The 23,250-nt window shown below is 39.6% G+C and overlaps 1 protein-coding gene across 5 annotated transcripts in view; it reads right to left on the bottom strand.

The window, feature by feature from the left end:
* MID1 (midline 1) overlaps nucleotides 1-23,250 on the bottom strand; it is a 362,650-nt gene that overhangs the window by 4,702 nt on the left and 334,698 nt on the right. For all 5 annotated transcript variants that reach the window (XM_064364527.1, XM_064364525.1, XM_064364529.1 and 2 more), the window contains exons 7-9: nucleotides 21,662-21,805; nucleotides 11,207-11,368; nucleotides 6,492-6,699 (exon numbers count right to left, since the gene is read on the bottom strand). In XM_064364527.1, coding sequence (XP_064220597.1) covers nucleotides 6,492-6,699; nucleotides 11,207-11,368; nucleotides 21,662-21,805 — 514 coding nt within the window. The remainder of the gene's footprint in view (nucleotides 1-6,491; nucleotides 6,700-11,206; nucleotides 11,369-21,661; nucleotides 21,806-23,250) is intronic.

The raw sequence follows: 23,250 nt of genomic DNA, 5'->3' as shown, positions 1-23,250 counted from the left end.
TTTCACCTGACACCATGCCTGTCACTTTCTGATTCTGAATGCACTTTGCCAAGGGCAAGCACAGAGGATGATTTCCATTTGTTGGGATAAGTCCTTTGTCATTAGTCAGTCCTAGTTTTCTCATGTATACCACAGGGACAATGATAGTCTCCATCTTGCAGTGTTATTTTAAGGAGTAAGGGAGAGAATACATGTTAAGTCCTAGGCACAGGACCTGGCATGTAATATTCAGTAACTGCTATTTTATTATTATTGCTTGATGACACATATTAACAATAAGTACCAGCATCAGAATTTGAACTTAGGATGACTCAAAACCCACAAAAATGAACTAGGTTCTACAATGCTGTCCCTAATCAGAAATTGTGCAGTTCATCACTGCCAAGAGCCTTTCTGATTATATTTCCTACTACACTGAAAAAAAATTCTGAATGTGTTTGAGCAGACAGATCTTCTGGTTATTCTAAATGCTTTCTCACTGCTTAAAAAAAATTCTTAAGAATTCTTTCTATAATGTTCTAAGCTTCTTAATCTCTTCTTACCCGTCTGAGGCATGTCTCTGTAATATTCATAGTATTTCAGTTATTAAGGTAAACAAAACCCATCATTCTTAATAAAGAGTAAATGACTCACAGTTGAACTTTTAATATGTTATAGCAGAAACCAGTCTAATTGGATATTAACATATGGTACCTTACCCAATGCAGACAGAAAACCTGCATGGGTCTTTAATAAAATGTCATTCTTTAAAAATATCACACTGGACTTAAAATACAATCACTTTAAGAGAGGCGTGTTTAAAAAGAAAATTAATAGAACATGCCATCATTAAATCCAGAAGGAGGATGGAATTGACAGTCCGCCAAGCCCAGTGTGCAGGCCTGTCTGTCATAAATGCTGCATCCTCTCTTCCCTCCCATCCATCCTCTCCTGCTTATGAGGAGAATCCAAGTTGCATTTCCCAGAATCCCCTTTGCTACAGGAGTCTGGGTCAGGCTCTGCTATTGTGATGCCTTTGCACAAGATCCAGAAATGCTTAGAGGAGGGGAAACACTTTTTCCTGATGGCAGACAGTAGACGTGCAGTTTATGGAAGCTTCTAGATGAGCTCCTGAGTACACCTGCCTTATGCTGTGGGCAACTTTGCAGCAGCTACAGCTCATCACAACTTCATCAACTAGAGCAGCAGACTCCCTGACTTCATGCCCCAGCCTTTCCAGGGTCCTATAAGCTTCTGGCCCTCTTCATCTGTGGAATGCCTCAAGGATTTCAAATGTCTTCTTTTTATCTGATACACTGATATGGTTTGGCTGTATCCCCACCCAATTTTCATATTGAATTCCCACATGTTGTGGGAGGGATCCAGTGGGAGGAAACTGAATCATGGGGCAGATGCTTCCCATGCTGTTCTCGTGATAGTGAATAAGTCTCACGAGAGATGATGGTTTTAAAAAGGGGGAATTTTCCTGCACAAGCTCTCTTTTTGCCGGCTGCCATCCATGTAAGACGTGACTTGTTTTTCCTTGCCTTATGCCATGATTGCAGGGCTTCCTCAAGCCACATGGAACTGTAAGTCCATTATAAACCTCTTATATAAATTGCCCAGTCTGAGTTATGTCTTTATCAGCAGCATGAAAATGGACTAATACAGAAAATTGGTACAAGGAGTGGGGTACTGCTGAAAAGATAGCCAAAAATGTGGAAGCAACTTTGGAACTGGGTAACAGGCACAGGTGGGAACAGTTTGGAAGGCTCAGAAGAAGACAGGAAAATGGGGGAAGGTTTGGAACTTCCTAGAGACTTGTTGAATGGCTTTGACAAAAATGCTGATAGTGATATGAACAATAAAGTCCAGGCTGAGGTGGTCTCAGATGGAGATGAGGAACTTTGTGGGAACTGAAGCAAAGGTGACTCTTGTTATGTTTTAGCAAAGAGACTGGTGGCATTTTGCACCTGTCCTAGATATTTGTGGAACTCTGAACTTGAGAGAAATGATTTAGGATATCTGGTGGAAGAAATTTCTAAGCAGCAAAGCATTTAAGCTGTGACATGGATGCTGTTAAAGGCATTCAGTTTTATAAGGGAAGCAGAGCATAAAAGTTCAGAAAATTTGCAGCCTGACAATGCGATAGAAAATAAAATCCTATTTTCTGAGGAGAAATTCAAGCTGGCTGCAGAAAATTGCATAAGTAAAAGGATCTGAATGTTAATCCCCAAGAAAATGGGGAAAATGTCTCTAGGGCATGTCAGAGGTCTTCACAGCAGCCCCTCCCATCACAGGCCTGGAGGCCTAGGAGGAAAAAGTGCTTTTGTGGGCCAGGCGCAGGGTGCCCATGCTGTGTGCAGCCTAGGGACTTAGTGCCCTGCATCCCAGCTGCTCCAGTCCTGGCTGAACAGGGCCAACATAGATCTCAGGCTATGGCAGCTTCCACATGGTGTTGAGCCTGCAGGTGCACAGAAATCAAGAATTGAGGTTTGGGAACCTCTGCCTAGATTTCAGAGGATATAGGGAAATGCCCAGATGCCCAGGCAGAAGTTTGCTGCAGGGGTGGGGCTCTCATGGAGAACCTCTGCTAGGGCGGTGCAGAAGGAAAATGTGGGGTCAGAGCCCCCACGCAGAGTTTCTACTGGGGCACTGCATAGTGGAGCTGTGAGAAAAGGGCCACTGTCCTCCAGACCCCAGAATGGTAGATCCATCGACAGCTTGCCATGCGCCTGGAAAAGCCACAGACACTCAATGTTGGCCCATGAAAACAGTTGGGAGGGAGGCTGTACACTGCAAAGCCACAGGGGTGGAGCTACCTCAGACCATGGGAACCCCCCCTTGCATCAGTGTGACCTGGATGTTAGACATGGAGTCAAAGGAAATCATTTTGGAGGTTTAAAATCTGACTGCCCCATTGGATTTTGGACTTGCATGGGGCCTGTAGCCCCTTTGTTTTGGCCAATTTCTTCCATTTGGAATGGCTGTATTTACCCTCTGCCTGTACCCCCATTGTATCTAGGAAGTAACTAACTTGCTTTTGATTTTATAGGCTCATAGGTAGAAGCCTTTTCTCAGATGAGATTTTTGACTGTGGACTTTTGAGTTAATACTGAGTTAAGACTCTGGGTGACTGTTGGGAAGGCACAATTTATTTTGAAGTGTGAGGACATGAGATTTGGGAGGGGTCGGGGCAGAATGATATGGTTTGGCTATGTCCCCACCCAAATCTCATCTTGAATTTCCACATGTTGTGGGAGGGACCCAGTGGGAGGTAACTGAATCATGGGGGCAGGTCCTTCCCATGCTGTTCTTGTGAAAGTGAATAAATCTCATGAGATCTGATGGTTTTTAAAAGTGGGAGTTTCCCTGCACAAGCTCTCTTTTTGCCAGCTGCCATCCATGTAAGATGTGACTTGTTTCTCTTTGCCTTCTACCATGATTGTGAGGTTTCCCCAGCTACATTGACCTGTAAGTCCATTATAAAACTCTCTTATAAATTGCCCAGTCTTGGTTATGTCTTTATCAGCAGTGTGAAAATGGACTAATATATACACTTTGGAAAGGTTCTCATTTTGCAATTATATCTCCCCTCCACTCCAAAGATGTTCTATATGGCCCAGTAGACACCATTTCCATTTTTCAGACGATTTGGAACCTGCATTTGCATCACAAAATCACCACATCTGTATTGCTTCCTTCTTGTTGTGACACAGCATTTTTATTTTGTATTACTTTGATGTTTACTTCTCATTTGAACCTTACCTAAACCCTATGAAATAGCTGTGGTAAGTATGGCTGACTACGTGTAGCAAATAGAAACAGAGAAGGTTAAAATTGGGAGCAAAATCCAGAATTGCATGCTGCCCCCTTCCCTTCTGGTCTAGTAATCTTTGCATGAACCCGTTATTACTCGTTTAGTTAACACCATTTCATAAAACACCAAGTGCACATTAGCATTAGAGAGTAAGAAAATAACTAAGTGTATAGTCCATTAAGCAAAGGAAAATACCATTATATTGTCATTAATCTGTGAAACTAGGTACATATTTCCATTAAGCTTGAAAGGTGCAGGCAGAATGTAATGTTCCATTAAGTTACGCAGTGAGACACAGAGAATTCAAAGTATAAAAATTATGTCTCTCAGAGCAATGTTAACATGCCCCATTGCACAGATCATAATGTACACATTAATTTAAAGTCAGGACTATATTTCACAAGAAAATATATGTCATTAGCTGTTGCAAATCAAGATGTCACAGGCATTTAATCATGAGGGGGCACCCCTTCCTTGCTCATACCCCCAGGAAATGTAAAGTGACTTTCTACATTAAGATTTTTTCTCAAATTGACACAATCAGGATTGTAAAGATTAATTGTGTAGCAATTAATTTTAGAATTTCTTTTCCCCCTCATGAGTTAGTTTTGACATCTGGAGGGTGTTTTCAAGGTAATGCTGATCTGTGTTTATATAACTGAAGTGGTCTGATGGAATTTCCCAAACTATTCATCAATGGCAATGAGATCATTATGATCAGGTTTCATTTATTATAAATAATTATTAATAGAGTAATAATCATTTAGACCCTGGATTCTATCCCAGATTAATACAGCATATTAACTAGAAACATTTGCTTTTTTGCACCTGCCTTCATTGTGTTTTCCTTTTTACTTTAATTTTGCCCCATCACAGCTAAAAATTGCAAATGCCAATATAGCCCAGAGCCTAGTGGGATGAAGGATTTGTCCTCCATCCTCTGGCAGGATGTTGGAACAGGAAAATGTTCTTGGCAAAGAGAATTATGAGGATAACAACAGAGGAAAATCTACTCACTCAGCCAATATAGTATGTAACATTATTGGGAGAGATAGGAAGCTTATAATTCACTTCTTAGATTTTTGGCTAATATCTACTGACAATATAGGGACTCAGACATGGTCACATTATTTGCATAGGTTTGAAATGAAAGTTTTTTTTTTATATATAAATAAGAAGTGTTTTATCATGCTTATATTGAAAGAAACACTGTTATACTTACCATCTTCAGGCTATGCAGTTTTGAATGTTGATTTTATTTTCAAAGCAAAGATTAAGCTATCATCCATTAAGCATACTATTGTATACCCTAGAGAGTAATTATAGCATTTCAGAAATATGCCACCCTTTTGTGAATAGCAGCATGGCATGGTGGTTAAGAGCAGGGAACAGCAAACTACTACCCAGGGGCCAACTCTGGCCCTCTGCCTGTTTTTATAAATGAAGTTTTATTGGAATGTAGCCATGCCCATTTGTGTAGGTGTTGTCTGTGGCTGCTTTCCCACTACAACAGCAGAGTCAAATATTAGTGACAAAAATCATTTGGTGTGCAAAACCAGGAATATTGGATTTCTGGCCCTTTACAGATCATGTTTGTGGACTGCTGGTTAAGAGCCTGACCCTTGACTGCAGACTTGCTGACTCTGCCACCTGTGAGTTTTGTAACCTTGTGATCTTCAGCATATACCTCAGTCACCTCATCAGTAAAGTGGATAATATTAGCATCTACCTTTGCAGGGCCGTAAGGCTGAATAAATGAGTTGACATCTGTAAAATGCTTAGACCAGTGCCTGGCACATACTTACCATATGAGGGGTTGTTAAATGAAAATAAAATAGCTCCCTTTTTGATCAATAGCAAGCAGGCATTTGTGAGACAGACAGTCAAAGTAAGGGGTGCAGTTTGTGGTTGTGGATTAGGCAAGGTTAACTTTGTGAGGTTAACTAATTCCAATGTAATTGTGTACTGACCTTTGCCCTTATTCTGAGAGAACTCAGTGGGCTAAAGTCACTGGGCTGGATCTAACAGACCTCTTGAAATTGTTCCCAGCCTATGATTACTGCTTCAACTGCACCATTCAGCCCTTAGCTGTTTGTACTAATTGGTTCAGTCTAGAATCATAAAACATACAAGGCAACAGAAATTAGTTTTGTATAATGATGAAGAGTGATATTTTAAAGTAGGAAATGGCAAACTTTTTTTCTTGAAAGGACCAGAAAGTAAATATTTTTGGCTTTGTGGACCATATGATTCTCTCTTAACTACTCAATTCTGCTGTTGTGGCTAAAAGGCAGCCATGGACTATATGTAAAAAAAATGGACCTGGCTGTATTCCCATACAACTTTATTTACAAAATCAGGTAGCAGGCCAGGTTTGGCTCATGGACTGTGGTTTACTGACCCATGCTTCATGTCAGAAAAGAGCAGTATTAGAATGGTACAGCTTTTCCAATGACTAGAGCTCTATAATCTTGAACAGAGAACCCACAGATGTGGGTGTTAGTAATATATAGTTGTTGTTTGAATCTGCTGAGTTTGGAGGTGCTGGTTATGCAGCATTATCCCAGCAATAGCTGACTAATACAACTTTTCTGCATTTTATTCTTCAAGATGTATTTTAGTATCGGTTGACTAAGTACAGAATGAGATGTGCCTTCTTATAACTGCACGACGATAGATATAAGTTGCCTACCATGTGCTTCCACTTATGACCACTTCCCAATAATGACGGCCACTATCAATAAACACATTTCCAGCTACTCCATAGCTCCCTTGGCTGGTGAAGCGTTCAGGTGTGTGACTCTTCTTGGATGATGACTCATCACGTTCTACTGTTAAGTTATCATGGGACACCTTCAGTTTTCGATGAGCAGATTTGGGATCCAGTTTAAATGGTTGGCCTGAAAACAAGTTCACAAAACAGAAAATGGAAGAGGAAGAGGATTGTTTATTTTATCATAACCAATAGCATATTTTCATAATCAGATTTAAAAGACAGGAACAAGCCAGCCCTCCCTGAGTCATGCCTCATATCACAAAGTGGTATCTTATATTTTAATATTAATTTAAACATTATAAACAACTTTCAAAGACATTTGCTTGCACAGTTATAATAATATTCAAAAGACAATAGGGAGGAGCAACTCTGTGTAAAGTATAGTACACAGTAAGAGTGAATAAGAACACGTTCCTGCCTTTATAAGCTTTCAGTCTACCAGTTCTAAGATAGGGGATCCAGCGGTGGTATGCCAACTATTCAACAACAGCATGGACAAGGCTTAACCAGAACACATAGTGTGAGCTAGCTTCATAGATTCCAGGTATACACAAGCAGCACAGGTACATACTGGCTGGATAGTAGCATCCTAAAAAGGAGGAATGAATGAAGACTCCATTTTCAACCACTGCAATGTTCTATCCAGCATAAAGTGCATTCACGCTCAACAGACTTCAGACCAGAAACCAAACAAATCAAGATCTTAGGTCTTCACATATAGAATATTCTAGAGGCTTACATTATTCTGAGATTATTAAATATTAAAGCATTACTCTTAGGAATTTAGGATGACAATACAATTTTCAGGCCACAAAATTAGGAAAAAATGTGATAGTAATGCCTGGGTTTTCTACTCATGAAATTATTTATATATAATAAGGCTTTCTCTATTTCATTACTCACATTTGTATCTTAAAGATTTCACTATTAAAACATCTTGGCAGAGTCACACCTAGACATTTTGTCATAGCTGTCACTTCTTTGGTTTGGAGTACTGCCTGTCATTCAACACTGCATTGGGCACAAGGCAGGAAATGAGTTACAACCTGATGCAAATGCCATGGTGTCCAAACTCCACAGCCACTGTTGCAGTTGGCAGGTTCCTTCTGTCCAGTATACAGCTCTCAGACATTCACAGGAAAAGGTTTGGTAAATTTGATTATGGCAATACATGATGCTGGGTGAGAAACTGACCCAGTGAGCATGGGGCAGTATGTTGTCACATGTGGGTAGGCCAAAGGATTTTCAGTTGCCTCTTGGATACAAACACAACACCAGCACATCTAAAATCTTTCTTTTAGGTCAGGGACCAGCATAATTTTTCTGCAAAGGGCATGACAGTAAATATTTTTGGCTATGCAGGCCATGTAGTCTCTTTTGTGACTATTCAACTCTTCTGCTGTAGCGAGGAGGCAACCACTGACAATAGGCAAATGAATGGGCATGGCTATATGCTAATAAAACTTTATTTACAAAATCAGGCAGCCAGATTTGGCCCTTGAGCTATAGTTTGCTGGCCCTTGTTTTAAAAATCTATTTCTGTACATATCAAAGAAAAGCTTAGACTGGGCTGGTGGCTCACACCTGTAATCCTAGCACTTTGAGAGGCCAAGGCTGGTGGATCACCTGAGGTCAGGAGTTCCAGATCAGCCTGGCCAACATAGTAAAACCCCATCTCTACTAAAAACACAAAAATTAGCCAGGCGTGCTGGTGGGCACCTGTAATTCCAGCTATGCAGAAGGCTGAGGCACAAATATTGCTTGAACCTGGGAGGCAGAGGTTGCAATGAGCCGAGATCGTGCCACTATGCTCTAGCCTAGGCAACAGAGTAAGACATTGTCTCAAAAAAATAACAATAAAAAAGAAAAGGAAAGCTTTAAAGGGGGAGCAGAGAAAATCCTCAAGTGCTGAGCAGGGATTGAACATTCTCAGAGGCAGTAAGATCTATTGAATTACATGTGTAGCTTAAATTTTTACTTGTAAAAAAAGTCCTTAGGAATGATCATGCCAGCCACTATTAGAGATAAACTATGAACTAAGACAAGACGAGTATAAAGACAGCTTTGCTTAAAACATTTCAATTTTTAAAGGTGGAAGGTAGAATATGGATAAAAATGATTAGATACTAATGGGCAGAGCAGGAAGAAATTCCCTAATGGCACCCATCATTTACAATGAAGGCCAAGTTCTGCTCAGCCTTCTTCCGATGAGAAATATCAGAATGTCAGAGCCATCGGGAAAACTGGCCTTGTAATGGTGAGATACTGCCTCAAACATGCTGCATGCCTTGGCTCACACCCTCACCCATGCATGTGTGGAGCAGGATCATGAATCTTGGTGAGCAAATTCTGCCCAGGCCTCAGATGTGTTTCCCAAAGAAACCACTACCCACTCTGCCCCAATTCAAGGCTTTTGCTGCAGTGAGGACAAATCAGTTCAAGAATGAGAGTAATAGCTTACTTTACTAAATAATTCAATTCATTATAATATTTGTATGGGACACGACTCTATTCAGGTCATTGTTTCCTTATATGGGCAACTCTTTCAATGATCTTCTGATACCGTGCCCAGCTGCCAGTCTCCCTTCCTTGTAATCCACTCACCACATCATAGTGCAAGAGAGCTCTATTTCATGGGAATTTTCATCCTGCCTGTTTTATTTAAACTCTCCAATCTCTCCCTCACCAATCATTGGTATATAAACTCCCTGGTGTGGCCCAGGAGGGCTTCACAATCTGTTCTTGTCTCCAGCTTCCTGGCTTACCTATCCTCCCAACCTAAGACACTTTAACCACACTGATCAATTTTCTGTTCCATAAATATGTTCTCCTTGTCTCTGGGCTTTTGCACATGCTTTTCCTTCTGCATGGAACACTGTCTCCTCCTCACATCCCCTGGTCCTAACCTACCTTGGAAAGCCTCTCAAGGTTGTGCTAGGGCACCCTGGCTTTGTAAACTTAGAACCTCTCATGGTTACTCCAATCAGAGACTTCACACATTGAATGGTAATTAGGACTAATGTGCTTTATTCCCCAATAGTCTATGAGCTTTTTGAGAGAAGCACACCTTAGGGAGTTGAAGATATTCAAAGTATCCTTGGCATCTTGCATAGCATCCCAAACACACTACGTGCTCAAACATATTTTTTGAAGGAACAAATATTTACATGTTCAAATACAAATCAAAAACTGCCGATCTGAGTGTGAATAGGTATTGTGCCATTTGTCGTATGATCGTAAAGAAACATACCATCATGTTATATGTTCTTATGTACTTAGAATTATTTTGAGATGGTCTTTTTGACAACTCATAAATGAAACTAAAATATTCTCATTTTAAAAGCGAAGGAACACTAAATGCACTGTGGGATCCTGGATTGGGTCCTGGAATAGGAAAAGAACATCAGTGGAAGGCTGGTAAAATCTGAATAAAGTCTGGAGTTTAGTTATGAGTAAGGCATCGATGTTAATTTCTTAATTATGACAAGTGTACCAAGGTTACATAAGATGTTAACATTTGGGCAAACTGAGTTAAGGGTATACAGAACTCTCTGTATTATCTATGGATTTCCTATAAATCTACAGTTATTCTAAGACAAAAGTCTAATTAAAAAATATGAAGAAACTGATCACAAGTTTCTTGCCCAAAGTGGGAGAGGGTACCAAGTGGGAGAGCCACAGTGTTCTCCTTCTTAATTCAGTGCTCTCTTTACATCCCTTTGCTCTTCCTCTAGGAGACAACACATTCCTCTAGGACACAATACTTGTACTGAGAAACAAGAATATGGTTTAAATGAAGGTTCCCCTTGAAAAGCACTTAGTTGTTCCTGTTGACTGCCTGGCAATCTCACAACATGGCGCCATACCAACACACTCCAATTTGCTTTCTCTTGGGAGGTCTTATGCAAACAAACACCATGTTATATAACATAATATTCCTGAATCAAAAGGATGTAAAGAAAGAAGCGAGGATAAAACAAAACACATGTGGGCAGAGACAGAGAGAGAGAGATGACAGTATCAGGAGACACACATATAGGCCAGATCATTCTCTGTGATGGGTGCTGTCCTGTGTATTGGGGATGTTTCCCATCATCCCTGGCCTCTACTCACTACACGCCAGTAGCATCCACCCCAGTTGTAACAATTAAAAACCTCTTCCAGATATTACTAAACGTCTTCAGTGGGGTGGGGTGGAGAGGGAGGAAGAAGTGTCCCTGACTGCGAACCATAGACCCGGACTGTTTTCTGGAATAAAAGAAAGAATTTCTGAAGAGTTATTAGTTGGCTATTCTGCTATGAAAAATAACACAATCCACCATTCACAGAGCCCCTACTGTGTGTCAGGTCTTCTATTTCTCACAAGAATGCCTCCAGGATTATTTATTTAAAACCACGAGAAGACTCAAGTGCAGAGAAATTAATGGCCTCACGGCTGCGAAGGAATACAATCAGGTTTGGAACCCAGAGGTATCTGAATACAAATTCCACTATTCCACATGGGCTTTTTATTTGTTTTGGGGGACTGTCAATGATGTCCAAGGCAGAGAAAAGGAAAAGAAAGGGGGACAGACTCCACTGAAAGAAGAGCAGATGAGACATGACAGCTCTGTTGAGTTCACAGCACTTACTGTTTGTCTTCAACTTCCCAGGCTCACTGCTGCGGCTGCCCGCCTGGTTGATGGCCTTGACCATGAAAATGTACTTGGTGCCACTCTGCAGACCATGCACTGTGTAGTGGTTCTGCTTGATGTTGGGCACTATCATCCAGCTATCAGCTGAGTTACACAGACCTGCAAAGCAATCAGACATGGTGCAGTTCTTTGGCACAAGGGGAGCAATGTTTGCATAATTTTAGGTTGAATAATTTCCATTTATTTGAATAGACTTGGTAAGTGAAGTGCTTTGTCATGATAGTCATGTATGAAAAACTGACTTCACTAACATAGATGTGGCAGATTGCATTTCTGTCTCCAAAATTCTCCTTGTCCTGTATATCCAGGCCCAAATGACCTTGCAGTTGCTCCTGCTAAAGAGGTGCAATTTATTGCCCTGTCACGCGGCTTTGAATTTGGTCAAATGATTTGCTTTGGTCAATAGGATGAGGCTAAAATGACAATGTGCTAGTTCTAAGAGTAGGCATGGCAAAGCCCTGAGGGTTTCTGTTGACGCTTTGTGTCTGCCACTGCTCTGGAAAAAGTACTCCCAGGATACTCTGTTCATCCCAACAGGATGAGACAGGGAAGAGCTTTACCATGCAGCCAACGCCCAGCCAATGCGGGATTGAACCAAGCAGAGATCAGCCAACCCCAACCAATCCGCAACACGAAAGCTAAGAAACGATCATCAGGATAGTTTGTGATCCCGTATTAGTGAGGCTGTAACTAACTGAGGCAGGAGACTTATTCCTAAGAGAACTCTGGAGCAGCAACACCTCTGGGCAGCTCAGGTTCTGGGGTAGATCTCGGGAAAACATCCACAGGGATTTTTGACCAGCTACATCCCTAGGATGACTGGTTCCAGAGTGGAGTGGGGCTGCTGCTCTGGCTGCATCCTGCAGGATGTGGGTTGGGGAGCAGGCCGAGGATTTATGATGCTTGGAAGAACATGTAGGAAAAGGAAGCCCATTTTATTTTGCAGCTGGTTGATGCTGAAAACATCTCTTTGGTATCAGGTCCAACTCCCCTCTCTCCTTTTTCCACCCATCAATCTCCACTCCAATAGAACCTTTTTCCAACACCCTTGTGACCAGGCTGTCAAGAAGTTTCCTGACTCTGCTGAATTTCCTTCACTGGTCCCTGGGAGAGAGCTGGGCCCCCTCCATTTACAGAGGACTCCAAAGCCACCACCCCACTCCTTCCCTTTCAGTTGATTTGCAAGTCAAAGGGTTAGTTCCTTTGATCTTGAGGCAACTTATACTTTACCAGACTCTCAAGAAGCAGTCCCTTAATCTTTTTTTGGTCTCACCTCTTTGAGAATCTAATAAAACCTTTCTGTAGAAAGAAATTCACAAATGCATATACACACCAAACCACAAATATTTGCATAGCATTTCAAGGTAGTCACAGGCTCCCCAAGCCTGTCTTTGAATCTTACTGAATACTTTCTCCAGCTTTTGAGTTAAAAATTATTCATGGTATTGTCACAGTTGAAAAAACTTAAAAGCATTTTGTCAGTTGTGAAAATTTACCTTATATGATTTCCATCTTGGGTGCATAGTATTTTCAAGTACACATCAGTGAATTAAAAATATATATGTATGTATGTATATATATAAAGATAGCTAAAGATATATAAAGTTATATATATATTTGGTCTTGTGAATTTTCTGCTGCCTCTTCTTTTTTTCTACCTGCAGGCATTTTCACCAGAGGACTGCCAGATTCGAAAAAGCAAGCTTAAAGCAAGAATGTAATTTAGGACTCATAGAAGAGTATGAATGTGTGTGTGTTCATATTTGGATATTCAGCAGAGCAATAAGAGGCACAATCCATCCCTCTTCCCCCAATTTATTTTCTCTAAATCTTAGCCCTCTTTTCCTACCAATTCTCATTTCTATAAGATGCAGGAAAACATCCACAAATACTTTAGTAACATGGGAATCTCCTAACTATATATCCCTTCTGCTCTTCCTTCACCTTACCTTTTCCTTGAATATAGCTGTAATAAACTCCATACTTCTGGATAATGCCACAGCCAAATATTAGATTTTGATCCAATCAAAGAAGGGTCATTTTGACCTCTGAGCTCTGGGGCCCAAGAGACCTATAACTCTTTTTAGGTACTTAATATTATTACAATAGTAATAAAACAAAAAAAAATAGCTTTTCTATTATGTAGGATAATCTACTCATATTCCTAGATCTTTGTCAACGGCAGTCAGCCACAAATGAGAACAATTACAGCATTCAGTAGATTCAAATGAGAATCCTATCAATTTCACTGCTTTTACACTGTTCCTGTTTAATTGCATATGTTACAATAAAATGACTATTGTGGTAAAAGAAAGAAAGTGTAAAAATGTTTCAATAAACTTTACATCACTGTACAACCCAAAAGCTGGGTTTAATGTGGTGGGGGAAAGCTTTCAGCAACATCATAAAGCAGATGTCTGAAATTGCTGCAAACTGTAACTTGGCCTACAACCCAAAGTCTTAACCCAACAAAGATTTAATGTTTCAGAAACCTTTTCCAAACAAAAAGGGACTCTGACTCTCCTGATTATTTTGAAGAGGTTCATATTTTTTTTCCTTGAAAATTAAAAGAACAAAATGTTTATGAAGTAGTAAAATTTTATTGGTTAGCTTTACACTGGGACAATCTACTTTCATGAATGCTAACAACTATTACTATTTAGGTTTACCTTTATGTAATTATTATTATTATTGCCAAGATAATAATTGAGAAGTTGATTAAAAATGCCAGGAAAGCAACACTGACAATTTTCTTTTGGGGGCTGGAGTAAGTGGGGTGACTTGGAGTGCACCATTATTGTATTACTGGTGTTGGTCTTACGCCAGCACCACCTAACGTCTTGCATATGGCATTGAGTTTGCTTAAGCAAGACTTCTCTGCCTTGACACCCCACTGTGTTAGGACTCTTGACCAGGTTTTATTCATCTCTTTATGAAACACCCACACAACCATCCTGATTGAAACTTCACTTTTCTCCAAACTTGTTTTCAATCATCTTTGAGGGTGTTCCAACATTCACCTCCTCCGACTCAGTTTTAAGTTTTAAAATAACAATGGAGCTTGGAAAATAATTTGTCCACAATGAAACCTAATTGAGTTTTTTGATTTTGTACATTTTTTTTTTCATTCACAATGGGTTAGAAACATTTCCCTATGTAATGTGGCTCATTATACGATCTTAATTACATCAGGGATTTCAGAGCCTTGTATGGCAACTGTCATCTTGCCACAAAAAATTATGTGTAAAAATGTCACATGATGTGGACAGTCTTAGGAGAGGTTGCACACTGGTTTCTAACATCCTTTGTCTCTTCCAACAGACTGGACAGAAGTGAACATTCCTTTCCTTCTCTGTAAAAATAGTATATGTTTAATAACTTTCATGAATGTTTTCTAAGTGACTACAATAAATTAAAAACAGATAACTACTTAGCCATTAAGGAAAAAATGCAGCTTTTGATTTCTGCTAAAAATAGGCTGCTGGGGAAAGAACCTAATTGAAGATTTAAAATGAAGCATCAAAAGTAGTTTTGGAAAAAACATGGAATGCGTTGTAAAATTAAATAAATATCTAGTTATTGATAAGCAATTCATTAACATCTATGTTCATAACTCATTTAAGAAAAATAAAAATAAAAAATTGTCATTAATTTTGTATTTGAACGTATGCATTTCATTAGTGAGAGCTTTTCCTTAAGATTGAAAGAGCTCCATAGATATGATCTAATTTAATTCTCCTTCACTAAAGCCAGTTGAAGGCAATTAACTACAATTTATTACGATGAGTAAAGGAACCATGACCTAGAGACAGTAAAAGATTTTCTAGTGACATAAGGAGCTACAGCCAGGTTTTGAGCATTATATCTTCTCATTTTCAGTAGAATTTTACTGTTAGATCTTGTCATGCAATACAACATCTGTGAAGGATACTTCTCCAAATAACAGTACGGATTATTTAACAACATTCAAGGAAAGCTTTTCACATAAAGATTGTGTAAAAAGCTATCATGTAGAGAATCCCGGAAAATTGCAAAATTGGTCTTTCTTTTAAAATGCAATTATGGGTGAGTACAGTCTGTATTTTTGTAGGAATAATAACTTTGAATACCTATGTGTTACCACTGTGACAAACACAAGACTGAGGTCTTTACTTTTATTATCTCAACCATGTGAAGTTAAAACACTATCCCTTCTTACAGATGAGAAAACAGATTTGGAGGACATTAAATAATTTGCCCAAAATTGCAGAGTTAGTGAGGGCCAAAGTCTGGAGTCAGACGCGCTATCGTTGCGCCATGAGGTCCTGCTATGAGGTCCAACGTCAAGATTCAAATCCAGGTCTCCCTTGCTCACTACAAATGTGTAAAATACTTAAGAAGAAAATAATTTGAAAACGTTTGCGTCTCGGTTAGCTTTTTATCTAAACGAATTCTTTTTTCATTGCAACTTGATACTGTGGGCATTAGGATTTCACTATTCTGATTTAATGGGCATAAAGGGATCCTGATACAAACAACCTGATAAGAGTATCCCAGTTTCGTCAGCACCAGGAGTCTCACTGTTTTTCATCCATCCTGGGAGAATAGGCCTTTGTGGCATCTATGCATTAAAGGTTGATAATCTTCACTAAATCATTTGCATTTCTTTTCTTGCGGTAACTGGTTTCTGGGAACAAACCATCTCTGCAATCACCCAACAAAAAGTTCTGTATTCATTATACTCAGTAGTTTTGCTCTTGTTGAATTTTTTTATGCATGGCCTTTTTGCATCATCTATTCTATTAATGCATTATGTTTGGTATTATTTTCCATGCAAATAACATGCAAATCAAGTTGGTCACAGTTTAGCCAAGTGAGAAACTCTAAGTTTCAAGCAATAAAAATCTTCCCTTCATTTTAGGGATGAGGTGAAGCTCTGGTATTGAGTTAGGGTCTTTTGGCCCCAATTCCTTGCTCCTTCCTTGTAATTTTGCAGGTCTTTTCATCCTCGCTCTGGGCTCATCCAGGGGACTTTTTTGACAAACAGCGTGTTAGCTAATGTGACGCAGACAGGGGCTTAAAAAGAATGTGTGAGGCTGGGTGCGGTGGCTCATGCCTGTAATCCCAGCACTTTGGGGGGCCGAGGAGGGCAGATCACCTGAGATCAGGAGTTCAAGACCAATATGATGAAACCCTGTCTCTACTAAAAACACAAAAATTAGCTGGGCATGTTGGCATGTGTCTGTAATCCCAGCAACTCGGGAGGCTGAGACAGGAGAATCACTTGAAGCAGGGAGGTGGAGGTTGTGGTGAGCTGAAATCACACCATTGCACTCCAGCCTTGGCAACAAGAGTGAAACTCTGTCTCAAAAAAAAAAAAAAAAGAATGTCTATAATTGGGCCTGACCTTACTCCTTCACCTCTGGAATCCAGACTTGAGCTGGATTGCAGGAGGATGAGAGAGATGTGCAGCAGTCAAGTTGCCACAGTTACCAGCCTGCCATGTGAGGGAGCCAAGATCAGCAGCGCCTCCTAGTTGACACTCAGTTGACTCCAGATACATAAGCAATAAATTTTAGCTAAATTCTACTTAGGCCTCGTGGTTGCTGGCTATTCAGCAAAAGCCAACTGATAACAGAGCCCGTCAGTCAAGGCCAAAGCTACATCTACTCCTGAAATGCCCATGACAATTTAACTTAAAAAATTTCAGGAGAAGGCTGCGTGCAGTGGCTCACACCTGTATTCCCAGCACTTTGGGAGGCCAAGGCGGGCAGATCACTTGAGGCCAGGAGTTGAAACCAGCCTGGTCAACATGGTGAAATCCCATCTCTACTAAAAAATACAAAAATTAGCCAGGTGTGGTGGCACATGCCTGTAATCCCAGCTACTCAGGAGGCTGAGGCACGAGAATCATTTGAACCCCGGGGGTGGAGGTTGCAGTGAGCTGAGATCATGACACTGTACTCCAGCCTAGGCAGCAGAGCAAGATTCTCTCAAATAAATAAATAAAAAAAAGAAAAAAAAGAAATTTCAGGAGAGACATAACCATCCGAGGAGGACATGCCCTAGGATGGTCCCCAGGATTACCACTCCCTAGTATTCATGACTGTTTAACATTCTCTCCTTAGTGCAGGCAGGATCTGTGACCTGCTTCTAACCAACAGAATATGGCAAAGGACAAAGGTCTATCACGTTTATCATTCCTGTGGTTATATTACATTATACAACAAAGGTGAAGGCAAAGGGAGTTTACAGATATAATTAAGGTTCCTAATCATTTGATTTTGAGCTAATCAAATGGCAGATTATTCTGTGTGGGTTTGACCCAATCAAGTAAGCCCTTTAAAGGCAGGTTTGGAGGTGAGAGATTTGAAGTAGCAGACTCTCTCCCTTGCTGGCCTTGATGAAGCAAGCTGCCGCGAATTCCACAACCACAGTGAAACAAATTTGTCAACAAATGGAGGGAGCTAGGAAGTAGATTCTTCCTTAGTTGAGTCTCCAGATGAGAATGCAGCTCAGCCAGCACCTTGATTTTAGACTGTGACACCCTAAGAAGAGGACCCATAGCTCAACTATGCCCAGAATCCTAGCCCATGGAAACTGAAATAATAAGTGGGTATTGTTTTAAACTGCTAAGTTTTTGGAAATTTGTTTCACAGTGATAGAAAACTGTTAGCACTTTTCCTTAATCAGATGAAACTGATTTCAGAGAAATACAACATTTCTCACATGGGCCAAGAACCATTCTTTTGGTATAAAATGACTCCAAATGTTTTCTTTTTCTGGTTAGACTATTCACTCATCAACAGACATTAGTTCTATCAGTCCTCTATGTATTTTCAGAGAACCTTCCATTGGTATTTTGGAATGAATCATCCCTCCATTTTCTACCTGCTCTTCTCAAACCTCATGTGCTCCTTTTCTCTGATTATCTTGGAATCTGATCATCTTTTGAATTTTGTCTTCTTCAAGTTTGATACAATCCCTGGTTCAGTTTATCCCAAATATGCTACTAATATTCATCACAAAATATTGAGAAAACAATTCCTTACGTGAAGACAAAAGAGATTAATTATAATCCCTTCTTTTTGTTGTGTTTTCCCTTCCATGCTACATAGTAGAGTAGTGTGTGGATCAGTGTGTTATGGTCTCAGTATTTAGCATGTAATCATGTAGATCTTATACATTTATCTTGCTTTAAATTAGAGGTTCTCAACTTTGACATTACTGACATTTTGGGCCAGATAGTTCTTTGTTGTTGGGAGATTTCTTGTGCATTGTGGAAGATTTCCCATCATCCCTCATTTCTACCCACTAGATGCCAATAGGACCCTCCTTCCAGGTTTTGAGAACCAAAAGTCTCTCAGGACATTGCCAAATGTCCCTTAGGGGGCAAAACTGCCCCTGTTGAGAATCACTGCTTATATGAAGGAGTGATTATTTAGTATGATATTAGTGATCATAGAATAATTTGTGTTTCAGGTTTATGGTGAAGCCCAATCAAGGTTTAAAATTTTACTAGACTTTAATTCTTTGTTAAATTTATGGTATATGTAGCCAAGATCAGTGAAATATAAGCTCATACAGCTGGAAAAATGCATTTAAAAATCATGTCATCTCTCTGAAGGGCAATTTGGCAATGTTGAGTAAAATTAAAATGCAAATAATCTTTTCCTAGCAATTGCACCTCAAGAGATTATACTACAGATATAATTCCCCATGTGTGGAAGGAGAGATATTCAAAGATATCTTGAACATCCTTGGGGCTATTGGGGCATTGTTTATAAGGGCCTAAGATTGGAAACAAGCTAAATACAGATCCATAGAAGATGGGATAAATAAATTAAAGCATATCTTTATAATAGGATATGATACTGCCTCAAAAAGGAATGAGACAGTTCTTTATTTGTGCTGAAATAGAATGATCTCTCAGACATAATATTTAGTTAAAAAAACAAGGTAAAGAATTGTGTATGATATGCATATATAGAAAAGTATTTTAGAGAAAGTATTTATGATTTGCTGCAGGGCATATAGAGTCAGGAATGAGGAATGATACTAGAATAATTCAAAATCCTAGAAGGAGAGCAAAATGTCACTAAACCATTGCTATACAGTGCTTCTCCGACTTGCCCCAAAAAGAACTCCAAGTATCTGAGGACAGTGATGATGTTTCCCAAGGAAATGGGCCAGATGCAGAGAAGCTTTCCTGGAATCATCTTTTCCTTTCCATTTCTGATGCTGGTGCTATTTGCAGGTCGTGGCTATTTCATAGTGAATTACTATGAAACTTCCCAGCTGATGTCTCTGCTTCTAGTCCTGCCCTGTTCCTCTCCACTCTCCACAGTGCTCCTGGGTCACCTTCTAATTATACCTCTGATCACACTACTGTCCTGCATGAATCTCAAGCCCACGGGGTGAAATCCAAACATGGTATTGCCTGGGTAGCCCTCTGCAATCTAGCTCTTGCCTGTGAGTTAGGATTAAGTGACTGAGGATTAAGGATTAAGAACATGTGTTTTTTGGAGCTAGGTCAATACGGGTTTGAGCCCTGGTTCTATTTCTCTATCGTCATTTCTCACTGTCTCCCTCTCCTCACTTACCAGCCAGGCTTAATTACGCAAGACCTCTCAATATACCCTGCTACGTTATATCTTGATAGGTTTGCTTATGATGACATAGCTGTTTGGTACAACCTTAACTTGCTAAAATGCACCCACTTTTTTTCAAGACTTAGTTTAACCACAACTTCCCCCAAGATATTTTTGTCCAACTCACCATTTCTGACCTTTCTATATTCCCTACATACTCAGGCAGCTTCCCAGAGCTGTTGTTGACATTTCATGACTTTCCCCACTTTCATTCAAAAATTACACATTCTTGGTAAATGGCAAGATTTTAATAAAAGCTTCCAAGGCAGGTCAATTATAAGGTAGAAGGTGAGGGACTTGAGGAGAGGAAGTTGAAAAAGTTGGGGAAAGTGGATATAAGGAAGGTCGGGTGGGGGGGCCATTTGTTGGTATGGGTCATTTACACTTTAGTGCCTTAGAACTTGGTGTGTTTCTGCATCACTCTTTTAATTAATCCTAAATCAAATTTCTATGTTAAGCATCATACGACTCAGAATTACTTGTGCTAGGAAAGAACAGTGTATAGTTAAGAGAGAAAAGGTTTATATAATAAAAGTACATTAAATTGATATAAATTTATTCAAAACATCTCTTTGTTGAAACATGATTGCTCTTCTATTCTGTTCTACTTTGACATATTGTATTTTTCTTTGTTAAAGAAGTTTCAAACTTGCTCCTGTGAAAAGCCATTTCTTCTGGTCCATTGCCATTTGCTCAGTTCAATTTAAACAACTCTGTGGGTGGGAGGACTGCTTCCTCTATTATCATCTCTGTGGCTTGCTACTACTGCTATTTGAAATCACCAAGTTATCTCTGATGCCAGATATCAAATGGGCCTCAGTGAGAGGGTGCACCTCTAATGTTCCAGGTAGGGTTGGAAATTCTTCCCAGGTGGGGCCAGTTATTAGCATTTTAAGTGATGGCCCCAGCTCTTCTCAGAATGGGACCAGGTATTTAACATTCTTTGGCTATTTATTTTATTAAATCCTTTCTATTAAAAAACGTGAAATAACATTCAGGAAAGTACATAAAACTAAATGTATGATATAATGACTAAAGCGTGTAACTCTCACCTAGAAATTGCCATTAACCCCAAGAACTCCCATATATTTCTTTCCAATGGTACAATTTTCCTTCCAATCCTGGAGGTAACCATCATCCTGACTTTTTATTTTTTTTAGACAGCGTCTCACTCTGTTGCCCCGTCTGGAGTGCAGTGGTGTGATCTCTGCTTACTGCAACCTCTGCTTTTTGGGCTCAAGCCATCCTCCTACCTCAGCCTCTTGAGTAGCTGGGACTACAGGTGTGTGTCATCACAACCAGCTAATTTTTGTATTTTTTGTAGAGATGGGGTTTCACCATGTTGCCCAGGCTTTATAGTTTTAACACCTATGAATGTTTCTTTAAGCAAAATAGATTATTTTGACCTTTAAGTTATGAACCTATACGTGGTTTAATACTGCATATACACACACACACACACACACACACACACACACACACACACATAAATATTTGTTTCTGGCTTCTTTCCCTTAACAATATATTGGTGAGATTCATCCATGTGGTTTGCTAGAGGTCATTAATTTTCATCAATATTTAGCCAGCTGTTTTTACTAGTGTAGTACAAGTAAGTGCTATCACTTTCTTGGTCAGGAAAGACAAGTCAATAAATATTGTGTGTTCTTTCCTCCTTGTCTTCCTTTGATGTTTAAACTTAGGAATGCAGTCAATCTGAAGAAAGTCACCAAAGAGAGAAATAAATAGGCCATGAGATACTCACTAACGACGTTGGCTTGTCCGGTGAATATGGTGTACTGGAGCTCGTAGGAGACCACACTGAATTCGTCATCAGAGGTCCAATGCACAGTGATGGTGTCATATGAAGCTGTGCAGAGCTCTTCTCTAATTGTGGGAGGGTTGGGAGCTGTGGAAAAGCACACACCACTGGGATACCATTTCAGAGGAGATGTCTGATGATTAAGCAGGCCTTTCTCAATAGGTTCATCAGGACTACTATCCTAGAGATGGTGACCCCAAACTAAATAATATTTGATTGGCTGGTTATTGCTTTTGTTTTTAATAAGGAGTGTGACTAGAATCAGCCAGTATGGACTTATCTGTAATTATTATGAAATCATGAGAATATGTTTGAGAGGTTAAATAAACAATACTTTCTTGTGCATGAAGCAAAACATGTCAGATAAAAAGTAAACAAGATGAAGTTTCATAGTTGCATTCACTTTGAGAAGTTGGCTAACTTTTTCAGTAAAGGTCTTCATGGTAAATTTTCAGGCTTTGTGGGTCATATAGTCTCTGTTGCAACTAGTCAACTCTGCCATTATAGCATGAAAACAGCCACAACTTACACATTTGGGCACGGCCAGGTTCCAATAAAACTTTATTTACAACAATAGGTGGAGGGCCAGATTTGGCCTGTAACCCAAAGTTCACCAACCCCTGATCTATTAATACATGGTGCCAGATACTTGTATATTTAGGCACCCAATTGAAAAAATACTGATATTTGTTATCCTACAGCAAATCAGCCATATAATTATTTGAATTTTTCTTTCATTAGATGTTTTGATGACTTAAAAAAAAAAACTTATTAATCCAGCTCTATTTTCTTCTCATTTCTCAACTCATGTGATATTTCAAAATAAGAAGACCATGATTAATAATCAATCATATCTAAGAGGTACATTTTCCTTCCCCAAGGAAAACACATTTTTTTTTGGCATTTGGTTAATTTATCATTGTAGAAGGCTGCTGTTTTATTTCTTTAACACAGTCTGGAGCAGAGAAGTCTAAATCCTGCCAAAATAATGAGTTTAAAATGACTTCTACTGAATTGATTTCAGCAACTGGTTTTATGAGAAGAGTATGTGGGCAAGGAAAAGATGAGAAAATGAGTGTTTTGCATTGTAAATAATATTTTAGAGGAGGGGTTGGCAAACTGTGACTGTGGGCCAAGTCTGGGCCACTGCTTGTTTTTGTAAATAAAGTTTTATTGGAACACAGCCAGATTCATTCATTTATGTATTGTCTATGGCTGCTTTGGCGCAACAGCAAAGTTGAGTAGTTGTGGCCATATGGCCTGCAAAGCCTAGAATGTCTACCATCTGGTGCTTCACAGTTAAAGTTTGCTGACTCCTGTTTTAGAGAATTGATCCAGGGCCTTTACTTCCACTCTTCTATACACTAGACTCTATCTTCAAAAGGAGGACTATACCTGCATTCTACAGATTAGGAGCAACCTTTGCTTATGCTATTGCAGAGTTCTTTCCTGTTCTAAATTATGATTAGATTTGATGAGTCCTAAGCAAACCCGAAGAGGAAGAAAAGTATAAAAACTAAATTTAAACTCTG

The sequence above is a fragment of the Aotus nancymaae genome, unplaced genomic scaffold (genome assembly GCF_030222135.1).
Source record: "Aotus nancymaae isolate 86718 unplaced genomic scaffold, 86718_ANA_hifiasm-v0.15.2.pri h1tg000058l, whole genome shotgun sequence".
Classification (NCBI taxonomy): Eukaryota; Metazoa; Chordata; class Mammalia; order Primates; family Aotidae; genus Aotus; species Aotus nancymaae.
This window is presented reverse-complemented; position numbering and strand designations above follow the sequence as displayed.